Genomic DNA, 18,539 nt, shown 5'->3' on the forward strand with positions numbered 1-18,539 from the left:
TCTACATTCTAACCTGCTAGAGGGTTGATTTTCCAGACTCAAAAAAAAATTCTGAGTTGGGCCATTGCTCCAGTCTGGATAAATTTTTCTAGGCTCTAACACTGAATAGTTGTTTGTACAAAAATGCTCTCATTACTGTTTTCAAGCCATTTCATTTGGATGAAATATAATTTCTTATACCTATTTTATTCCTGTTAAGATTTGTAAAAGCTGACTACTTCAGCTTGCAAGACTAGGTGTCTCAACCCATGCTTTAAGAAGAATTTAGTCTTTGATAGCTGTAGGGCTGTTAATTTTGATATTTATGCACAGCGATCTCAGTTTATTTTATTAAGCTTCTATGGCCATTGCACAGTAGTCTAGGTGAGTGGCAGTTTCAGGCTTTTAGGAACTCTTAGTAATGGAATTTCTTCTTCTTCTTCTTCTTCTTCTTCTTCTTCTTCTTCTTCTTCTTCTTTTTTTTTTGAAAAAGTCTGACCACCTGTTGTAAAGTACAAAATTATTCCCAATCCAGGTATAATACTGCCCCTTTAGGTATACAAGTACTCCTTGTCTTTGTATAGAGATGCCTTGGTTATACATACAATTCATTAAGTGTCTCATTTTTTTCCGTTTGGAAAGAAAATGCTCTAATTTACTGATAGGTAAAAAAAAAATGAGCCATCTCTCTCTTTCTCTAAAGACACAGCAAACAAAAGCAATCCTAAAATTGTTGGAAAGTGTTATTTCTGAAAATTTGAAAGGAAATAGCCTGGATGTCAATCCGTTCATAAATACTGTCTCATGCACATTTGTCTCCTCTCTGGCTGTTGCGTACAATTCCCTTTACGGGGAAATATGACATCCTCGTTATCATTTTTAGTTTCTAATACATAATAAGCTTGTCATCATTATCTTGAATGTTGCTCAATATCTGGATAGTTTTTGGCAAAATCTGAGATAATGTTAGCCAATATCTGAATGACATAACAGTATGTACAATCATGTACTGGGTAGGCAGTGTTCGAATGTCTTCAGAGCTGAGGACAAGAGGTGACTAGTGATATTTACAAACTCTTTTGGAATGAGAACTAGAATATAGGGTTACCAATTAGTAGATTGAATCATATTGACGCCATATACTACAACAGTATTTTTTACCTCGTTCATAGGGAGTGCATGTATGTAAATAGATGTCAGCTGTGAACCAATGTGACAGCTTGTATCTGTGTCGGTAGACGTACACAGTTAGTAAGGGTTAAGTGTCTTGTAAATTTATACTGGAAATATTTTCATATATTTCATACAGTGGGCCTTGTATGGACAGCATCGTTGTGTGTGTTATGCCTTTTATCCATTCTGTTTGGACTATTCCCACATAGCTGTCCAACTACTTCAACTTCACCATGCTCTAATTTTTTTCTCATTTCGGAATCTTTTATTTAGGAGAGTCAAGACTGCAACTCGGTGGTCAGGATGAATGCTTTTAGCAATAATATTTATGTAATAGCAGGGTCATGGTTTAGTCATAAAATGGGGACAGTGTGTTAATAGACTGATAACATAAAGAATTATAAGCTATTCAAGATATTATGTACTGACTTAGTGCAGCAAAGAACATTTTATCACAATACACAAACCAGTATAATTAAGAGTAAGCAGACAATGTTGATATACACTTGCACATATTCACTGGTGCAAATGATGTGATGATGTGGATTTGATTTTGCAATAAACTTAGTGTCAACGTCTCACATTTCACAAAACCAAAGCTTTAATTCGCATTTCTAGAAATGTTACTTTAAATCTATTATAGTTGTTTTGTTTGCTTTTAATTGTTTTGTGACACGAGCTGATATAGGTGGATTTTTTATGCCATAAGAAACACAGTGTGATGCGCCTATTATTCAATTACATTTACAAGAGTACATTTCATACCAGGCTTGTCAATCATTTGCTTATGTAAAGTGTATGGACTTTACCCAGACCAGTGGCAAATGGAGGAAATGATTTAATGGCAAATTGAGTCTGGGGTGTCACAAGACCTTTGACTCATAGCAATAGTAGATTTATTCTGGAGTGTGACATGACCTTTTGACTTTAATAAAACAAAACATGTAGGTTCTTTTTACCATTATAGAGTAGTACATACTGTTTGGACACAAGATCTCATACCCTTCTTCAAAGTTGTTGTGTACCTTTTAGTGCTTTGGATTTTAGATTGTGTAATAGTAGAAACTTGATTTGCTGTTTTAATTAGATAACATATACTCTAATGCTGGGTCAAACCTGGAACTTCTTAAAGGGGTTGTATTAAATATTTTTACATACCCAAGTAATTGATAAACATGAGTAGGCGTTTCATTAACGTAAATTCTTTAAATTGTGCATCTTCTCATTGCACTTTATTGCATGACAACACTCAGTGCACACATGTTAAATAGCAGCAGAAGGAAATATTAATGATCTATCAGTTCTAGGATTGTTGAAGAATTTGTTCCTCATTACATTCATCTTGAGTTTGTAAATCCTTTAGATAGGTATCCCTTACAACTGTCAATACAAAAAATATTTTTTGTTTTCAGGTATGAATTGTATTTGGAGAGGTTGCTTGATCGTATTCCTGATGGGCAAGGCATTACCTTCAATGAGTTCAAGTCTTTCTGTCAATTCCTTAATACCCTAGATGACTTTGCTATTGCCATGCGGATGTATACGCTAGCCGACCAACCCATCTCACAAGGTAATGTGAAATTTGTTTCACCACGAACCTGACACCCTTATTATCCCCTTTTACCCCCAAAGGACGTACTGGTACGTTTCACAAAAGCCATCCCTTTACCCCTATGGACGTACCGGTACGTCCTTGCAAAAAAATGTTATAAAATTTTTTTTTTCATATTTTTGATAATTTTTTGAAAAAAAAATCAGGCATTTCCCAAGAGAATGAGACCAACCTGACCTTTCTATGACAAAAATTAAGGCTGTTAGAGCAATTTAAAAAAAAATATACTGCAAAATGTGCTGGGAAAAAAATAACCCCCTGGGGGTTAAGGGTTGGAAATTTCCAAATAGCCTGGGGGTTAAAGGGTTATGTCCATGTTTGTTGTCTTTTAAGTATATCAAACATTGCAGAATTTTATCAGGGAAAGAGGATAATATTATTCTGCATGTCCCCATCCCATAACAGTATAACATATAATTGCATAGCGGCCAAATGCCTCACTATTTCCAGATAGTAGGTTGGCCACGTCACCAGCCACCTGTTGAGATACTACTGCTAGAGAGTTATTGGGTCCTTTAACTGGCCAGATATTACTACAGTTGATCCCTCTGTGGTTACAGCTCCTTTTTCCTTTGTCGGCACATACACCAAATAGTCTGGCCTATTCTTTACACATTTTCCTCTTTCCTCGTACACTTGACCACCATAAGATAACCGAAAAGTTCTTGAATCAAGGGGTTAACTACTGTACTATAATTGTTCAATGGCTGCTTTCCACTTAAGAGTAGAAGAGACTCTAGCTATGATAAGCAGGTCTTCTCTGAGAATGACACTCAAAATTAAATCATTGTTCTCCTTCACTGGGCTATTTGATCTGTTGGAGCCCATAATCTTAAAACATCCTGCTTTTCCAACTCGGATTGTAGCCTAGCTAGTAGTAGTAGTAATAATAATAATAATAATAATAATAATAATAATAATAATAATAATAATAATAATAATAATAATAATAATAATAATAATAATAATAATAAGGAACTGGAGAATTACGACAACGGCAAACATTCTTAAATTTATTTCCATCACCAACAAATAATGACGTTTCAAACATCTGTGTTCATAATCATGTTCCTGGGTAAAAGAAAGTAAAGCAAATAAGGAGCAAGGTGTACATAAATATTGTAAACAAATAAAATCTAAGTTAGAATGGGAAAAGGCATAATTAGGCAATCTTCAAAGGAACTAGAAATTTCTTGATAAAGTTGTGGCTTTTTAGATTTTATAGAAATTGACTCTGCTATTCTTATTTCATTTTCATATGAACCTCTGTATATTATTGAAAAGTTGTCCAAAGAGAACGAACACTTACAATCCATGTCGCAATGGTCTCGTATGCTGGACTGTAAAGGTTTGGACAAGGCTCTGCCAGTTCAGCTGCTATTTCCCTTGTGATCTTGGTAGCGAGAAGAAATGCATTTTTTTCGTGGAGCCAATATAAGCTAATTGGCAATTTGGACAGTTACACAGGCATACAACCATTGATTCAAAGGTCTTTTGCAGCTTTTCTTTATGATTAACAAAAAATTTTATTTTGGAGTAATTATAGAATATTATATTCGGTTTAATTTGTGGTAGGCATTTACTCAGGATTTCATTTATTTTGATTTTAATATATTTGTTTGTTTCATCATTAAAATATGGTAATTTGATGAAGAGTTTTTTTGGACTAAATTTTTTTTTGCTCAGCCCATGATCCAAGTTTTTCAACTAGGACTTAGGCCTGAACTCTTTGCGAGATTCATGAGGAGCTCCTTTGGAGATCAAGCCTCATGGAATGTCGGACGAGTTGGCAGGTAGCTCAAGAGATGCTGCTTGATCCGTGGAATGGGTGGCAGCCTGCCCTAGCCAGCCCTAACAAAACAAGTAGGATAGTGGCAGGTAGTGTTTTGACCCTCAAAACTGTTCTTCTATCCTAGTCCTGATGAAGCAAGTACCTACGTAACTATATCTTGGCAAAAACTAATTGGTAGAGACCAGAATAACCTACCTGCCCAATCTGGGAGGACAGTATGAATTCCTATTGCAATGGAAGGAATAAGAGAAAAGATCATAGAACACCGTTTCGTTTTGGCTTCGGGAGGCAATCAGATGTACTCTTCCTACAGGTGAAGAGATGAAAGGACCATTCCAGATTTGATCCTGAAGTCAGACATAGGATCTATCCCAGCTCTCAGGAGGAACCTGTAAAAGGTTGAAGGAATTTGGTTTCAGTTCTAATATTATCCAGAGATGTTCACCAGAACGTTAGCTGGGCAAGTCAAACGTCACATTGTGGTACACAACTATAGCAGTAACCTCCCCTATAAACAGCTTAACCTCATAGTCCATGTGCTGGGATTAATCTGTTGCCATGCGAATGCTAGCAAATGCATTACCCCTGTACTAGCTAGGACAAGATTCTGGTAATGACAGACAGCCTTGTCCGCCCATTATGTATGAGAGTATAGCCCTATGTACCTGCTCAACAGATCAAATAGCAAACTTAGGTCATTCATGGGATAAGAAACTTCTTTTATGAGATAAGTTGCAACAAATGTGAAAAATGAGAAGTAAAATCAACTGGACATTTTATCTCTTTCTTCCCCTTCTTTCGGTGCAGCAGTTACTCCCTTATATGCACGATAGTCTATTTGCGGAGTCATCAGAAGCCATTGCCTGACACTCCAAGGTCCTAGCTTGATGGGGCTTGGGTGATGGGACTCTTCTTGTACCACTTGCAGGATGGGTGGGGCTTTCCCCTCTCATTACCTGCCATTAACCAAATATGTACCATGTTATCGATTCAAGAGGACTTATATTTGTAAAGTACAAAAAATACAAATTACTATAATCCCTCACCGTATCTTTGTTCACCTATTGCTCCCTCAGTACAACACCGATTTATAAATATATTAAAATTAAATCTATATTGCGGACTCTTCTTCATATTCTGTGTTTCTGATGGCAGATAAGTTTCATAATTTAATTCTTTAATAATTTTATTTTGTTAGAAATACTGAGTAACTTTTGTGCTGAGAAGATATTAAACTTATATAGATAATGAAAAAATATGAGAAATTATAACTATGATTAAAAATTCATACCATAGAAATTGCATTTACTTTGAGAGTTTTCAGCTATCGAGGTGGCTGAGGTGGAACGTAACACCTGCAATAGCCTAGGCATTAATGCACTTTTAAATTGTATTTGAATTCAAATATATAATTTCTTTAATATCTCTTATTTCTATTTCTGGGTCGACCTGTGACGGCCGGTGAAAAAGTCCTTCTTTACACTTTTTCTGATATAAATCTTCCAAATATACCAGAGAAAGATAAAAGCATGGAATGCAGAGGTTTATTTCTATTATTACTTTAATGTTAAATTAAGTGGCTTGTAGAAATAATTTGATATTAATATTGGTGTGAAGTCTTTGCTTATGTTATTTCTCTAAGATATGCTACTGATGTACTGTCATTAGTAAATACTGTATTCTCTATTCACAGAGGAATTTCACCGTGCCGTCAAAATTTGTACTGGTACTGAGTTGAGTCCACATATTGTTGATACAGTTTTTAAAATATTTGATGACGACGGTGATGGCCAGCTGAGTTACAAGGAATTTATTGCTATCATGCGAGATCGTCTACATCGAGGGTTTAAGGTATGCGATTGTGTGTTCTTGATTTTTATGATTACAGTGTAGAGCATGTTGTTTGTTCCAGCTATGTTTTCCCCTACCTTTTTAAGACATTCATTGTTAGTGTGTGATCTATTTTTTTAAGGTACATTAGGAAAAATTTTCAACAACAAACTGGCGGGTTTAAGTAGAATTGGAATTTTAAGTAGGCATAGATTTTCTAAAAAGACCTCATTTCATATTTACAGGTAGAAGACCGTTTTATTTAAATATATTGCAATGTGATGTAAGATGAGATTAAATATTGATTTTATGGGAGTAATTGGTTAGAATGGGATTTTATCCCACAAAAACCAATGTACCATACATCAAACAATTGAATTAATCTCCTGTGCAATCTATGCGCTTACTTTGTTTCACTTGTCAATGCATCTTCTATTTCATTTGGGTGTTTTTTTTTTATTAAGGAAAATTATTTATGATAGATATCTAGAAGTGAATACAGAAACTGTGATAAAGACTCGGATAGTTGAAGATTAGGAAAGTGGCCTTGGTTAGCTTTGTACTACAACTGGATCATGAAGGCATATCTACCCCCTAGAAATAGTTTTTGTCAGTGTCAAATGAAGTGAAGTGAGGACTTTTCTTCATATGTGCAAAATTATCTCCCCTGTTTCAGATTTTATATCAAAACACATTTCATCAGTTTGGCTTTGCTATTTTAGAAATAGAAGTATCAGTTGTGAATTGTAATGTTCTTTGAGAGTGATAAGAGCAATATCAAATGCAAGAAGGATTTTTATTCTTTATTCTTTTGTTGATTGCATAATTTTGAATATTTGATAAATAAATAGATTTAGACATCTTTCACATAATTTCAATAGGTAATTAGATTAAGGTAAACATTAATGTACATGAAAATCTATTTTTTTATGATAACATATTGTAAGGTTACTTTTATAAATGCTGTGTTAAGTGACAGAACATCAACTTCACAGAAGCTTGACTTTGAAATTTCTGTATTTGTCATAGCCAAGAAAAAAAAGTAGCACTTTAAACTACAGTAGGGTCCCGAATTATGCGAGAATTAGGTCGATTAATGACCTCGTGTAAATGGAAAATCGTGAATTTCGAAACACACAACTAACAGAAATAATTCCATTGCGGCCATGGCAACCAGCAATTTGCCTATTCAAATGTGTTTACTACCCATTTCCAATACTTTCTTTGTACTATACTGTACTTCTTTATAATATCAAATTGTTCTTGTAAATAAATAAAACATTTAATATACTTTAAAGTTCTAATAACTTGAAAAATGGTTAAAATTACAACCAGGATAGGTGTAAACACCATATATTTCCCGTTATAACACAACCCAAAATATAGACAAATTTTAATGTTTGTCATATCTATTGTATAATACAACTGGTGAATAGCAAAACCATCACTCTATAGACTAGCTTGTTGTATGATTGAAAATCCAGAATTATCAAAATAAAGGCGATTTTATATCATGCGTTTCCTAAACACGCTAAAAAGCACAATAGAAAACGACAACCAATGTTTTGTTTACGTTTATCTCTGATCACAACGAAGAAACAGACGCATTTATACATCTGTGTTTTTGAATTGACAGCAATTTTACCAAGTATAGATTATATGTTGAATTTGTTATTACAAATATTTTACTTAACGTATCCATATAAATTCCTAAATTCGTAGCAAAGCTGGAAATTTTTTTTTCCTTATTCGTTTAATCCACAATAGCAAACTGCCGCTAATGACAGAGTGATAACTTACGATAATTCTAAACTGTTACGAAAGATAATTGTCCTTTCCATATCCAAAATACTTTTCCTAACTTCAGTTATAAGTCAACTTGTACCCACCTCAATTATGGATCCATATGCAAAAAAGGTAAAAGAAGAAAGTACTAGGCCTATTTTTAAAGTCACCGAACAATTAGGTTACCGCTATAACGTTCGATGAGAGAGAGAGAGAGAGAGAGAGAGAGAGAGAGAGAGAGAGAGAGCGAGAGAGAGAGAGAGAGAGAGGGGGGGATGGTTTTAAAGTACTAAACAATAAATATGATAGGTTATAACACATTGGTGTTTATGTAATATTAACTGTATAGATGGTTTGAATAAGTTAAGAAATGGTGTAAACAATTCTTTGTTATTGTATTCGCGCGGAAGCTAGACATCAGCTGATGTGATCACAGCCAAAAGTAAACAAAAATAAGTTAGCAATACTTGATTTTTAAAACACACCCGAAATTTAACAACATAAGTACATGTTTTATTATAGCGCAATTGACATTTAAAGAGTAAAAATTTCTGGAATAGAATGGTGTTTCCAAAAAAATAGTGGTTTGCGGACGAAATCGGTTACCCGTATTTTAAGCTATGATTGAAATGGATGTATACACGGTATAATTTTTTAGTTTTGTATTTAATTGACACTTCAAGAAAACCGATTTTGGTTTCTTCATCTATTTGTAAGTATTGTATAACGAGGAGAGAGAGAGAGAGAGAGAGAGAGAGAGAGAGAGAGAGAGAGAGAGAGAGAGAGAGAGAGAGAGAGAGAGAGAGAGAGAGAGAGAGAGAGAGAGAGAGAATCAGCTGTTGTAATTGAATGTCGTGCTTTTGTTTCGTGTACCCCCTGAAGCGAGGAATTGATCGCCACAACTAACAATATTCATGTTAATTTCATTCTTAAACTCAAGTTGCCATATGTGAACTATGGTTTTATTTCTTACGGAGAGAGAGAGAGAGAGAGAGAGAGAGAGAGAGAGAGAGAGAGAGAGAGAGAGAGAGAGAGATTTTTGCCATCAAATCTCTCTCTCTCTCTCTCTCTCCCTCCCTCCCTCTCTCTCTCTCTCTCTCTCTCTCTCTCCTCTCTCTCTCTCTCTCTCTCTCTCTCTCTCTCTCTCGATTTTATTTTTACCGTCTACTCTACAAAACCAATGTTTGCAAATCAAATGTATACTGTTTAAATATGACAAAATATTGACGACTCGTTACCGAAGTTTAGGCTATTCACTGCCGATAACGAACCCAGTCTACTCGTGAAAACCTTGAACGCCCAGAGGGAAAAATAAGGCTTTTAAATATACTGTACTAAACAAAAATAATGCTTTAATATACCATCATTAACACTACCATTACAATTATCGTAAGGTTGGAGAAAGAAAAAGATTGCCGAGAACGTAATCACGTTTCTGTTTACATTTTGTCAGCTGGACTCGCACAGTTAACAGTTGATTTCATTGTTGATGTGGAATTTTATCCTTAAATAGGCTATTCATTATGAAATTATGTTAATGAAATGTAATGTTAATATTGTTTTGTAACATTTATTATAAATCACCGTATTTAGGGCTACCAATATACTTAAAAAGACAATAGATTTGATACATTTTGTAGTGCTTGACTCGCGAACTTTGAACAGCCTCGCAGATACAGAAAATTTATTTTTGAAAAATAGCGATCGCGGAAAAGGGGAATCGTGTAATTCGAACACGCTTAATTCGGGACCCTACTGTATTTGTATCTAATGGATATAAATTGAAATCACAGTAAATATATGAATTAAAGTTCGTTAAGCACAGTAGTAAAATTTTAGATTATATTTTATGTTTACTTCAAAACTTCTATAAAGCCAGTATAGATGTTGCAATATGCTGGATCCCTGCACTGGTAGGTATTAAAGGAAATAAGAATGCTTATCAAGCCGCCAAATTTACAGTGAATGAGTGTTTAAAGAGCTGTACCTGTTATTTAAGATCTATGTTATTTAAATCAAGAAGTCCCATGAGAATTAGAAATAATGGAATTTTAATAATAGAATTAATTATTTCCATACTCACCTGATGTTCCTATGGTGTCTTACTCGAAGCTGCTAAATGTCGACGTCTATTGTAAAGATTAAGAATTACAATACCTTTTTTCTTCCATAGTCTCACCCCCTAGTCTTGTATTGCCTTAATATAGTAGCGTATGACAATGAGCAACGCTTCGGGATGCTAACTTCCATATGTTAACCCTTTTACTCCCAGACTATTTGGAACTTTCTAACCCTTAACCCCCAGGCGTTTTATTTTTTTAAGCACATTTTGCAATATATATTTTTTAAATTGCTCTAACAGCCTTAATTTTTGTCATAGAGAGGTCAGGTTGGTCTCATTCTTTTGGAAAATGCCTGAAGTCTCTCATAAAGTTATCAAAAATGTACAAAAGAAATGTAAATAGCAGTTCTTTGCAAGGACGTACCAGTACGTCCATGGGGGTAAAGGGATGAGTGTTGTGAAACGTACCAGTACGTCCTTTGGTGGTGAAAGGGTCAAGTTGCATTGTATGCAATAACCTCATGGCATCACTTATCCATGAAGAAGGGGCCCTTGATATGAACCTCTGGTGAGAATAGAAATAATCACTTTTGATATCAAAACACACACTATTTCTATGAAACTCACCTGAGGATCATATGATGGGCACACGCACTTGGAGAAAGGCCAAATCTGGGAAAGAGACTATTTAAACACAATACTATAATTTAAATACTTGAATAACCAAGTAGCTGAAGTACACCTCCAATTATACCCACTGAAAGTTAGTAATATTTTTGTGATAATGCACAAATGCAGATTGAGAAAAATAATAAGAAATAGCCATTTAGAACTAAAAACCAATACGTAATATAAGGTATTTAATTAATACAAAGAAACATTACCGGCAATAGTTACATGACCCAGATCCCAAAAATCTTGTAAGAAAACTAGGCTTCTCTTAAAAAGAGCTTTGTGACTGGCTATTTATTATGAAGATATGCCAATAATAAATAGGGTAAAAATTTTGTTACCTTCACGTAAGTGAATGTGCATTTAACAAATACAGATATCCCAGAACTGTGTATTTCTACTTATGGTGACCTTTACAGTATGAAACTGACACTACTCTGCCTATCTGGATTTAGTCTGTTTTATATGAAATTCATTATTATGGATTGTCTTATTGTAATGTTCTACTGTACTCTAACTCTACATAAAAATGTATATCAAATCTAGAAGTAGACATCTCAGTTAAGCTAAACTAACTAGCACTTGTAATGAAACTATATTGGATTCCTTGAGCAAGAAGTTTACATGTGACATTGGCAGTAGTGGCGAGCGAACCAAAGTTAGTGATACCGTTTTATACGGACAATACGAGACTAAGAGGCGTGCGAGACTGGAAGAGGAAGAGAATAGGCAATTTTGAATTGATATGATAAACATCAGCCATTAGTAAGCTTTAAGTAAGAAGCCATATGAACCATAGGTGAGATTCATAGAAATGAATAATTTTTTCTTGGTTAATCTATTTATTGGGCATGCCATCAATCTTTTAGCTAATAAATACACTAACTTGCAATCATATTCGATATGCAGTACAATAGTTCTTTGAGTCTGTCTAATAAATATTCAACCAAAGCTATGGAGTTGATGGCCGAGATCAGTGGACATGATACCAGTTTCCCTGTTGGAGCCCTAGGGCTTATAGCATCCTGCTTTTCTAACGAGGGTTGTAACTTAGCAAGTAATGATGATAATGATAATAATGGTGTGATCCTGAATTTTTGTTAGACAAAAGATGACTGCTGTTACCTTTAGATGATTAGTATGATGGCTGTTGTCTGTTGTTGTTTAGAAGGCTTATGTCATGTCCGAGGAATAAAGTCCCCAAGCATTAAAGAGAGATCAGGGAACAAGAGCTAACTGAAATCAGGTTGATAAGGGGCTCTAAAATTTGTTAACCATTAAAAATTGTACTATGGGAGGATACAAAGATTTCATGGTGATTTAAAGTATCAAGTAAGATTGCATTTAGACCTGGACCATGAACAACTGCATATGGCAATGTCATTAGAGAACTAGTTTCAAGAATATGTAGAAGATTGGCTTGATTTTGGCCATCCTTAACTGCCTTTTTTGTTTTTTTCCAAATATTATTGGAATTGACTGAACTAGTCAATTATAAGGGGAGCTGAGGGTAGGATCTGATAGAACAAGGTGGTATTTTATGAGACATGGGAATTCACAGGTCTTGTACAATTAGATTTTCCAGGAGCAGAATTACCATAATGAATGAAAATGCCCCAGTAAAGATCATGAGTAATTCAGAACTCTATGATGGCCTAATTTTTCTACTGACTACTGCTACTGGCCAGCTCAAGAACTTATTATTATTATTATTATTATTATTATTATTATTATTATTATTATTATTATTATTATTATTATTATTACAAGCTAAGTTATAACCCTTGTTGGAAAAGCAACAATCTATAAGCCCAAGTGCTCCAACAGGGAAAAATACCCTAGTGAGGAAAGGAAACAAGGAAATAAATATTAGAAATAAGGGATATATGAAAATCCAGATATGTTTGCTCCATAGGTGCCTGACCTTGGCCCAGTAGCAACAGAGGAAAAGGACTCATAGTACAGTAATGCCTCAAGATACAAAATTAATTTGTTCCGGAGTGGCTTTCATTTCGTGAAAATTTTGTTTCATGGGGCATGTCTTACATGTAAATCGCCTAATTTGTTCCAAAGCCTACAAATACACCACATTAAATTTATAATACAGTAAAGCTATAACCACAATGAAATACTGTACAGCCAAATACATTTGAATCATCCACTATACCTAACGTAATTGTTAATACCTGTAAATTAAGTATTTATCAGAACATAATGCAATAATAGTTGGAAAATGATACAGTACATGCAGTATAATACTGTACATATAGAAAATATACAGCACCATATATACTTTACTATTATTATAGTTACCCTTACTATAGAGAAATACGTTTTGTATGATGTATAAACAACCTGTTTTCTTCAACTGGCTTATATTTTCAATGGGTAACTATTTTATTCTTGCCCTGGCTGACGAATCTCTTTTCGTATCTTGAAAATAATTTTTTGTAATAAGAGGCGAAAAAATCTTCATATCTTGTTTTGCATCGTGAAAATTTTATAGACTGAAACATTCGTATCAAGAGGTATCACTGCATGAGTTTTCCATACAGGTTCTTGCACTTATTCATGAATACAATGAGCTGGGAGCAGTGACCATGATGACAGTTTTGGGTAGGATCTCGGGTTATTCAGGAGCTTTGGTGCCCCTCAAGGTTCAATACCTTCTCCGGAGCTACCATGGCTGCATCTCGCTAGTTTGGCCCTGGATTGAGTTGGCAGTGAGATGTGTGGATCCGAGAACTCTCTTGATTACAGTCAGTCCAGCAAGATCCTGCCCCTGTATTTTTGAGTTAGCAAGTGTTCTACATGCCAGTCTGCTGATTCATCATCTCAGTGCTGTCTGGTGGAAAGACAGGGACCCTTTTTGAACACCAGGCAGCAAATTAGCAAAGCTTCTTCATGCCAGTCTTCTACATGTTCACTTCATAGCTGTGAGGTGGAAATGCAGTCTCCTGTTTTGGTACACAAGGCAGTAAATCATTTGGCCAACTGGGTTTTAAAGAGGAGTTATGGCCAGGTGTTCCGATTCTAAAAACAAGTTAGTCTACAAGTGGCACTAGGGAATCGGTGCAGGGTTCATGTTACTCTTGCCAAGGAGTCACGTACAGTTGGCACTAGGAAAGTGGTGGACTGCTTCACAGAACTCCCTGATCCACCACATAATCTACTTAAAGGACTGGCTCTTTAAGGCTGTCTGCTGGCAAACCTTCAGGTAAGGTCATGCATGCAGGATCTGTGGGGAAAAAGGTTGCCACGACTTTCTCTAGACCCTGATCTGGACCACCAACAACTTCTTTTACTCGGAAGGATCCTGTGCATGCACAACCCTATTGAAGTCCCAACCTGACCAGTTCAATAAGGGAGGCCGAGGGAAGAGGGAATGTAGAGGGGACTATGATGATGGCATTCAGCCTCTCCTGCTACTGCGAATAAGGGGATACCTGATATGCTCTTGGGCAACCTGGCAGAGACATGGGGGTCAGCCCTGGGTAATGAGTGTCATTGGGGTTGGGTAATTGATACCTTTACTGAACTGTTGACTTTTCATGAGGGACTATACAGAAGTTGTTAGGATACCTGCAGTGGTCCTTTGGATCTATCATTTGCGATAAGTGTTGTAGAAGTTGGTATTTCTCTGGTCAGAGCATCTTTAGTGCAGATCACTCACTATCTCTTTTATCTTTGTCAAGTTGAACTCCTCTTGGTCACAGCTAGGAAAAACTACTGCTCATCCTTAACCCTGGTCTTTAACTGAAGGGCATAGACCTCTACCTTGAGGGAGTTTTCTACACTTGTGAGGAGTTTTAAGCAGTCTTTCCCACTCCAGAATGTAGGGCCCTGGATTGGGATAAGACTTCTGTTTTCAAGTCTATTAGCGTGCAAAGGTCATCAAATAAAAATCTTTCTCTCAAAGCTGTCTTTTTGCTAACCTTGGCATTTGCAAAGTAGTTGGCGACTTACCCAAACACTCTTGTAATAACCATGGCTGAGGTTGGAAAGAGGTTTTGTTTAGTTTTGTGCCCAAATTCGTGGCCAAAACCCATAACATGCTGGTACAAGACCCAAATTGAAGACTTCCTCCATCCCCTTTTCTATATAAAACATTGAGTGGTAATCAAGAGATGTTTTGTTTCCTATCAAGGCTCTCTGGTGCTGTCTGATGAGAACTCAACATCTCAAGCCTGAGTGTCAACAACTCTTCCTTGGCAATCGCAGAACCCGTCTCTTTCTGGCTTTATCAAACAATCAAAGAGCATACACTTGGACAATTGAAGGAGTCAAGGTATTAGCTCAAACTAGTGCTCACAAAGAGTATGATGATTTGTCCTAATTTAGCCTTTCTGAAAAATCTTGCAATTGGACAGGTGGGTGAGGAAGGCAGGAGTTTAGAACTGCTGAACAATCTTCACAACCTTATGTTTAAGCAGTAGTACATACAAGTATTTCAACACTTCTGTTCTTGACTTGATGGTAGCTGCTCAAGTAGTTATATAGCCAACCCAGCTCCCATATTGGATGGAAAGCATCTTGTCTGTAGTAAAATGTTCATTGTAAGTTTGATGAAAGGTATAATGATTGGCTCTTGTAATTATTTTTTCCTTCCCTTCTTTTGAAGATGAAGTGGCCATACCTTTATAATCTGGATCCAACATAGATGCTGATAAACTACATTTCTGAGTAGTATTCTTGTTAGACTTGATCTGTAAGTAGTAAAACTCCTTCTTCTTCCCTTAACAATTGGGAGGAGCATGGAAGGAATGCCAAACTCTCATCATATGCCGGGTATTTCATTCCAGACTGCATCTCCTTTTGGGGGAGAAAAATTCCTTCATCACCCAGATACCAGATACTCAACAAAGATTGGTCAGGCCTTATCAGCCTACTCATCCCTATGATGAGCTAATGGGAGTTTGTTGGAATCATTTCGGTCACTCCCATATGAGACCGTTGAGACTGGCATATTCAAGGAAGGAAAGAACCGACCTGTTCAGTTCTAGGGGGGGACATCCTCCCACTAATAAGCAAGTTTCCATGTTTTAAAAGATGAAAGCTTTATACACACCGGAACAAATAACAAAATTTAAAAGGAATTTGTTTTTATACAGCTATACATACCCGAGTCCTTTAAGATTACACTTACTACCTCAACCATCCATATCGATCCTGAGCTGAAGGCCATAAGTTAAGTCTTTGACAAGAGAGTGGATGAGGCTACTCACCTGCATTTACCACTTGTCATTAATCTTGTTAACAATTTCATCGGCCCCTCCAGCTACAGTGAAGACATTGCCTATTTTATAGCTAGAAAAATACAAATTACTTTTTAGATTTTTTTAAAATCTCTTGATTATCATCTCATTATCAACAGATTATTTAGAATTTTCTCTTATTTGGATGATGTCTCAGTGGGATGTGCCATGGTTGGATGCTAGAGATAGGAATAATGAGCTAAAACGTGATGAATAACTTACTTCAAAATGGCATATCTCATACTGTGTATGATACATGCCAAATTTAGTCATTTTGTTCTTTGTAAGATCTTAGTTTAGCAGGTATATATACAAGAAAAAGACTTTGATGTATTTGTATGTTGTCTCTAGCTTAGTTTGTACATGTAGTTCCCATTATTTACTAATATATTTGATTATAGTATTGTATTTCTTTTTTAAATCAATTGAGTGGGTGAGTGACATTAATTTGCATGGGCCTTTTGGGAAATGCATGACATTTTTCAGAAGACAGTAATATTCTTATCCCAATGAATAATATGTTTCAACCTTCTGGATTCTTTGATTGTTCCTGTAGCACACATCACGTAGTGAAGGTTGGGATGCCTTCAAGCAGTGCGTCAAGAGTGAAATGAAAGCAGTTGTGTAAAGGTAACTTGTTTAAAGTTTGAAAGAAAAACCCTACTTATATTATAATGTTTTATTTGAAAGTTAAGTAAAGTAAGGATTTTTAATAATCAATTTTATTACTGTATCCACTTGTTAATATTTCCTCTTTCCAGAAACTAAGTTGTATTGATATTTATCCCCCAAAACTAAAAAAAATAATATTTTCTTTCCATCCAATAGAATTAGGCTTATAAGTAAAGCATTTAGACAATCTAGCAGCTAATGACAATAACAGTGACTTGGACAACCCACACCATCTTTGTGTTCAGTCTTGAAGATGAAACTATTCCCTATTCTCTTCATGCTACTAGTGAGGAAGAGGGTGGGCATATATATGAACATAAGATGATTAGAAAAGTACTGCGAGTACATTTTATTATTAAGATTCCATGTATTTCTATGAATCACCCATGATGTTCATATTCCAGACCACTACTACACTGGTGTGGATTGGTCACCAGTGAGGAAAGAGATTAGTCATTTATAGTTTTTAAATAGTAAAATTAACAGCCTTAGGAGCCCCATCTGAAATAAGTATTATCTAAAGTCAGATAATCCAAAATAAGATCTTCCTCTGTTTTCTCATCATTATCATGGTCCTCTCAATTCATTTTTCAAGACTTAAGTTTTGACAGTTGATGTACTAGCACCTACACTATTAGAATTAACATGTGATATGCAAGTAGTCGAGCTCGCGAGTGAATAATGCGTACTGCCAAAGCAGGATACAGCTGAAAAGTGTTTTGCTGAAACGTTTAGCATATTTATTCAGGATATGAAATAAGTCGTTAAGTAAGACCGTTTACTTGAGCCAGTGGTGGGATATTAAGTCGTCTTTCCCACTGTTATCCCTACATTAAGAGTTCAGTTGCCTGATGCGCCCTCTCTAAGGCCTTCTATTAAAGACATCCTCTTCCACCAAACCTCTTCTCTGTATCATCCTTCACCTTTTTTTTTGCCATCTAATTCTATGCCTCCCTCTAGATCTTCTCCCCCTCACAAATTCCTCCCAAGCCATCACTTCCTCCCCACCATTCATCCTCAACGCATGCCCACATCATCTCATTTGTGTCACACTTATTACCTCAGTAATATTCACTACCACTGCTATTCGTATTTTGTCATTTTCCAATCTTTCAAACATTTTCCCATAATTTACCTCACCATTCTCATTTCTTCTCTTAAGCTTGGCTTCATCTTTTCATCTTAGAAACCATGTTACCGATTCATTCATTAACACTGGTCTTATTACTGTGCCATAGGTCTTGACTTTTAGCTTGATTGGCATTTTCTTATTAGGATCCAGGCTACCAACTCGGTCCTCTGCCTGGCAATCCAATTGTCTAAGAGTGGCTAGAATTAAGAGAAGGCAAGGGTCTCCACTCAGAAGAATCTAAAGTAAATAAAGAACTTGAGGCTCTGTACTATCAGAATCCTTTTAAATAAATGAAGTTATATTATTATTATTACAAGCTAGGCTATAACCATAGTTGGAAAAACAAGATGCTATAAGACCAAGGGCTCCAGCGGGGGAAAATAGCTCAGTGAGGAAAGGAAACAAGGAAATAAATAACTACAGTGTAGAATAAACAATGAAATAAAATATTTCAAGAATAGTAACAACATTAAATTAGATCTTTCATATATAAACTAAAAACTTCAAAAAACAACGGTAAGAGAAACGAGAGAGAGCAGCATGCCCGAGTGTACCCCCAAGCAAGAGAACTCTAA

General features: G+C 35.7%; 1 protein-coding gene across 7 annotated transcripts in view; it reads left to right on the forward strand.

Annotated features, from left to right (window-relative positions):
* Nucleotides 1–18,539, forward strand: part of MICU3 (Mitochondrial calcium uptake 3) — a 138,662-nt gene that overhangs the window by 111,400 nt on the left and 8,723 nt on the right. For 6 of the 7 annotated variants that reach the window (XM_068355463.1, XM_068355464.1, XM_068355466.1 and 3 more), the window contains 2 exons: nt 2,565–2,722; nt 6,250–6,407. In XM_068355463.1, the coding sequence (XP_068211564.1) occupies nt 2,565–2,722; nt 6,250–6,407 (316 nt within the window). Of the gene's footprint in view, nt 1–2,564; nt 2,723–6,249; nt 6,408–16,716; nt 16,791–18,539 lie in introns of all 7 variants that reach the window. The other variant, XM_068355465.1, reaches the window with a different exon arrangement.

This window comes from Palaemon carinicauda, chromosome 31 (assembly GCF_036898095.1).
Source record: "Palaemon carinicauda isolate YSFRI2023 chromosome 31, ASM3689809v2, whole genome shotgun sequence".
Classification (NCBI taxonomy): domain Eukaryota; kingdom Metazoa; phylum Arthropoda; class Malacostraca; order Decapoda; family Palaemonidae; genus Palaemon; species Palaemon carinicauda.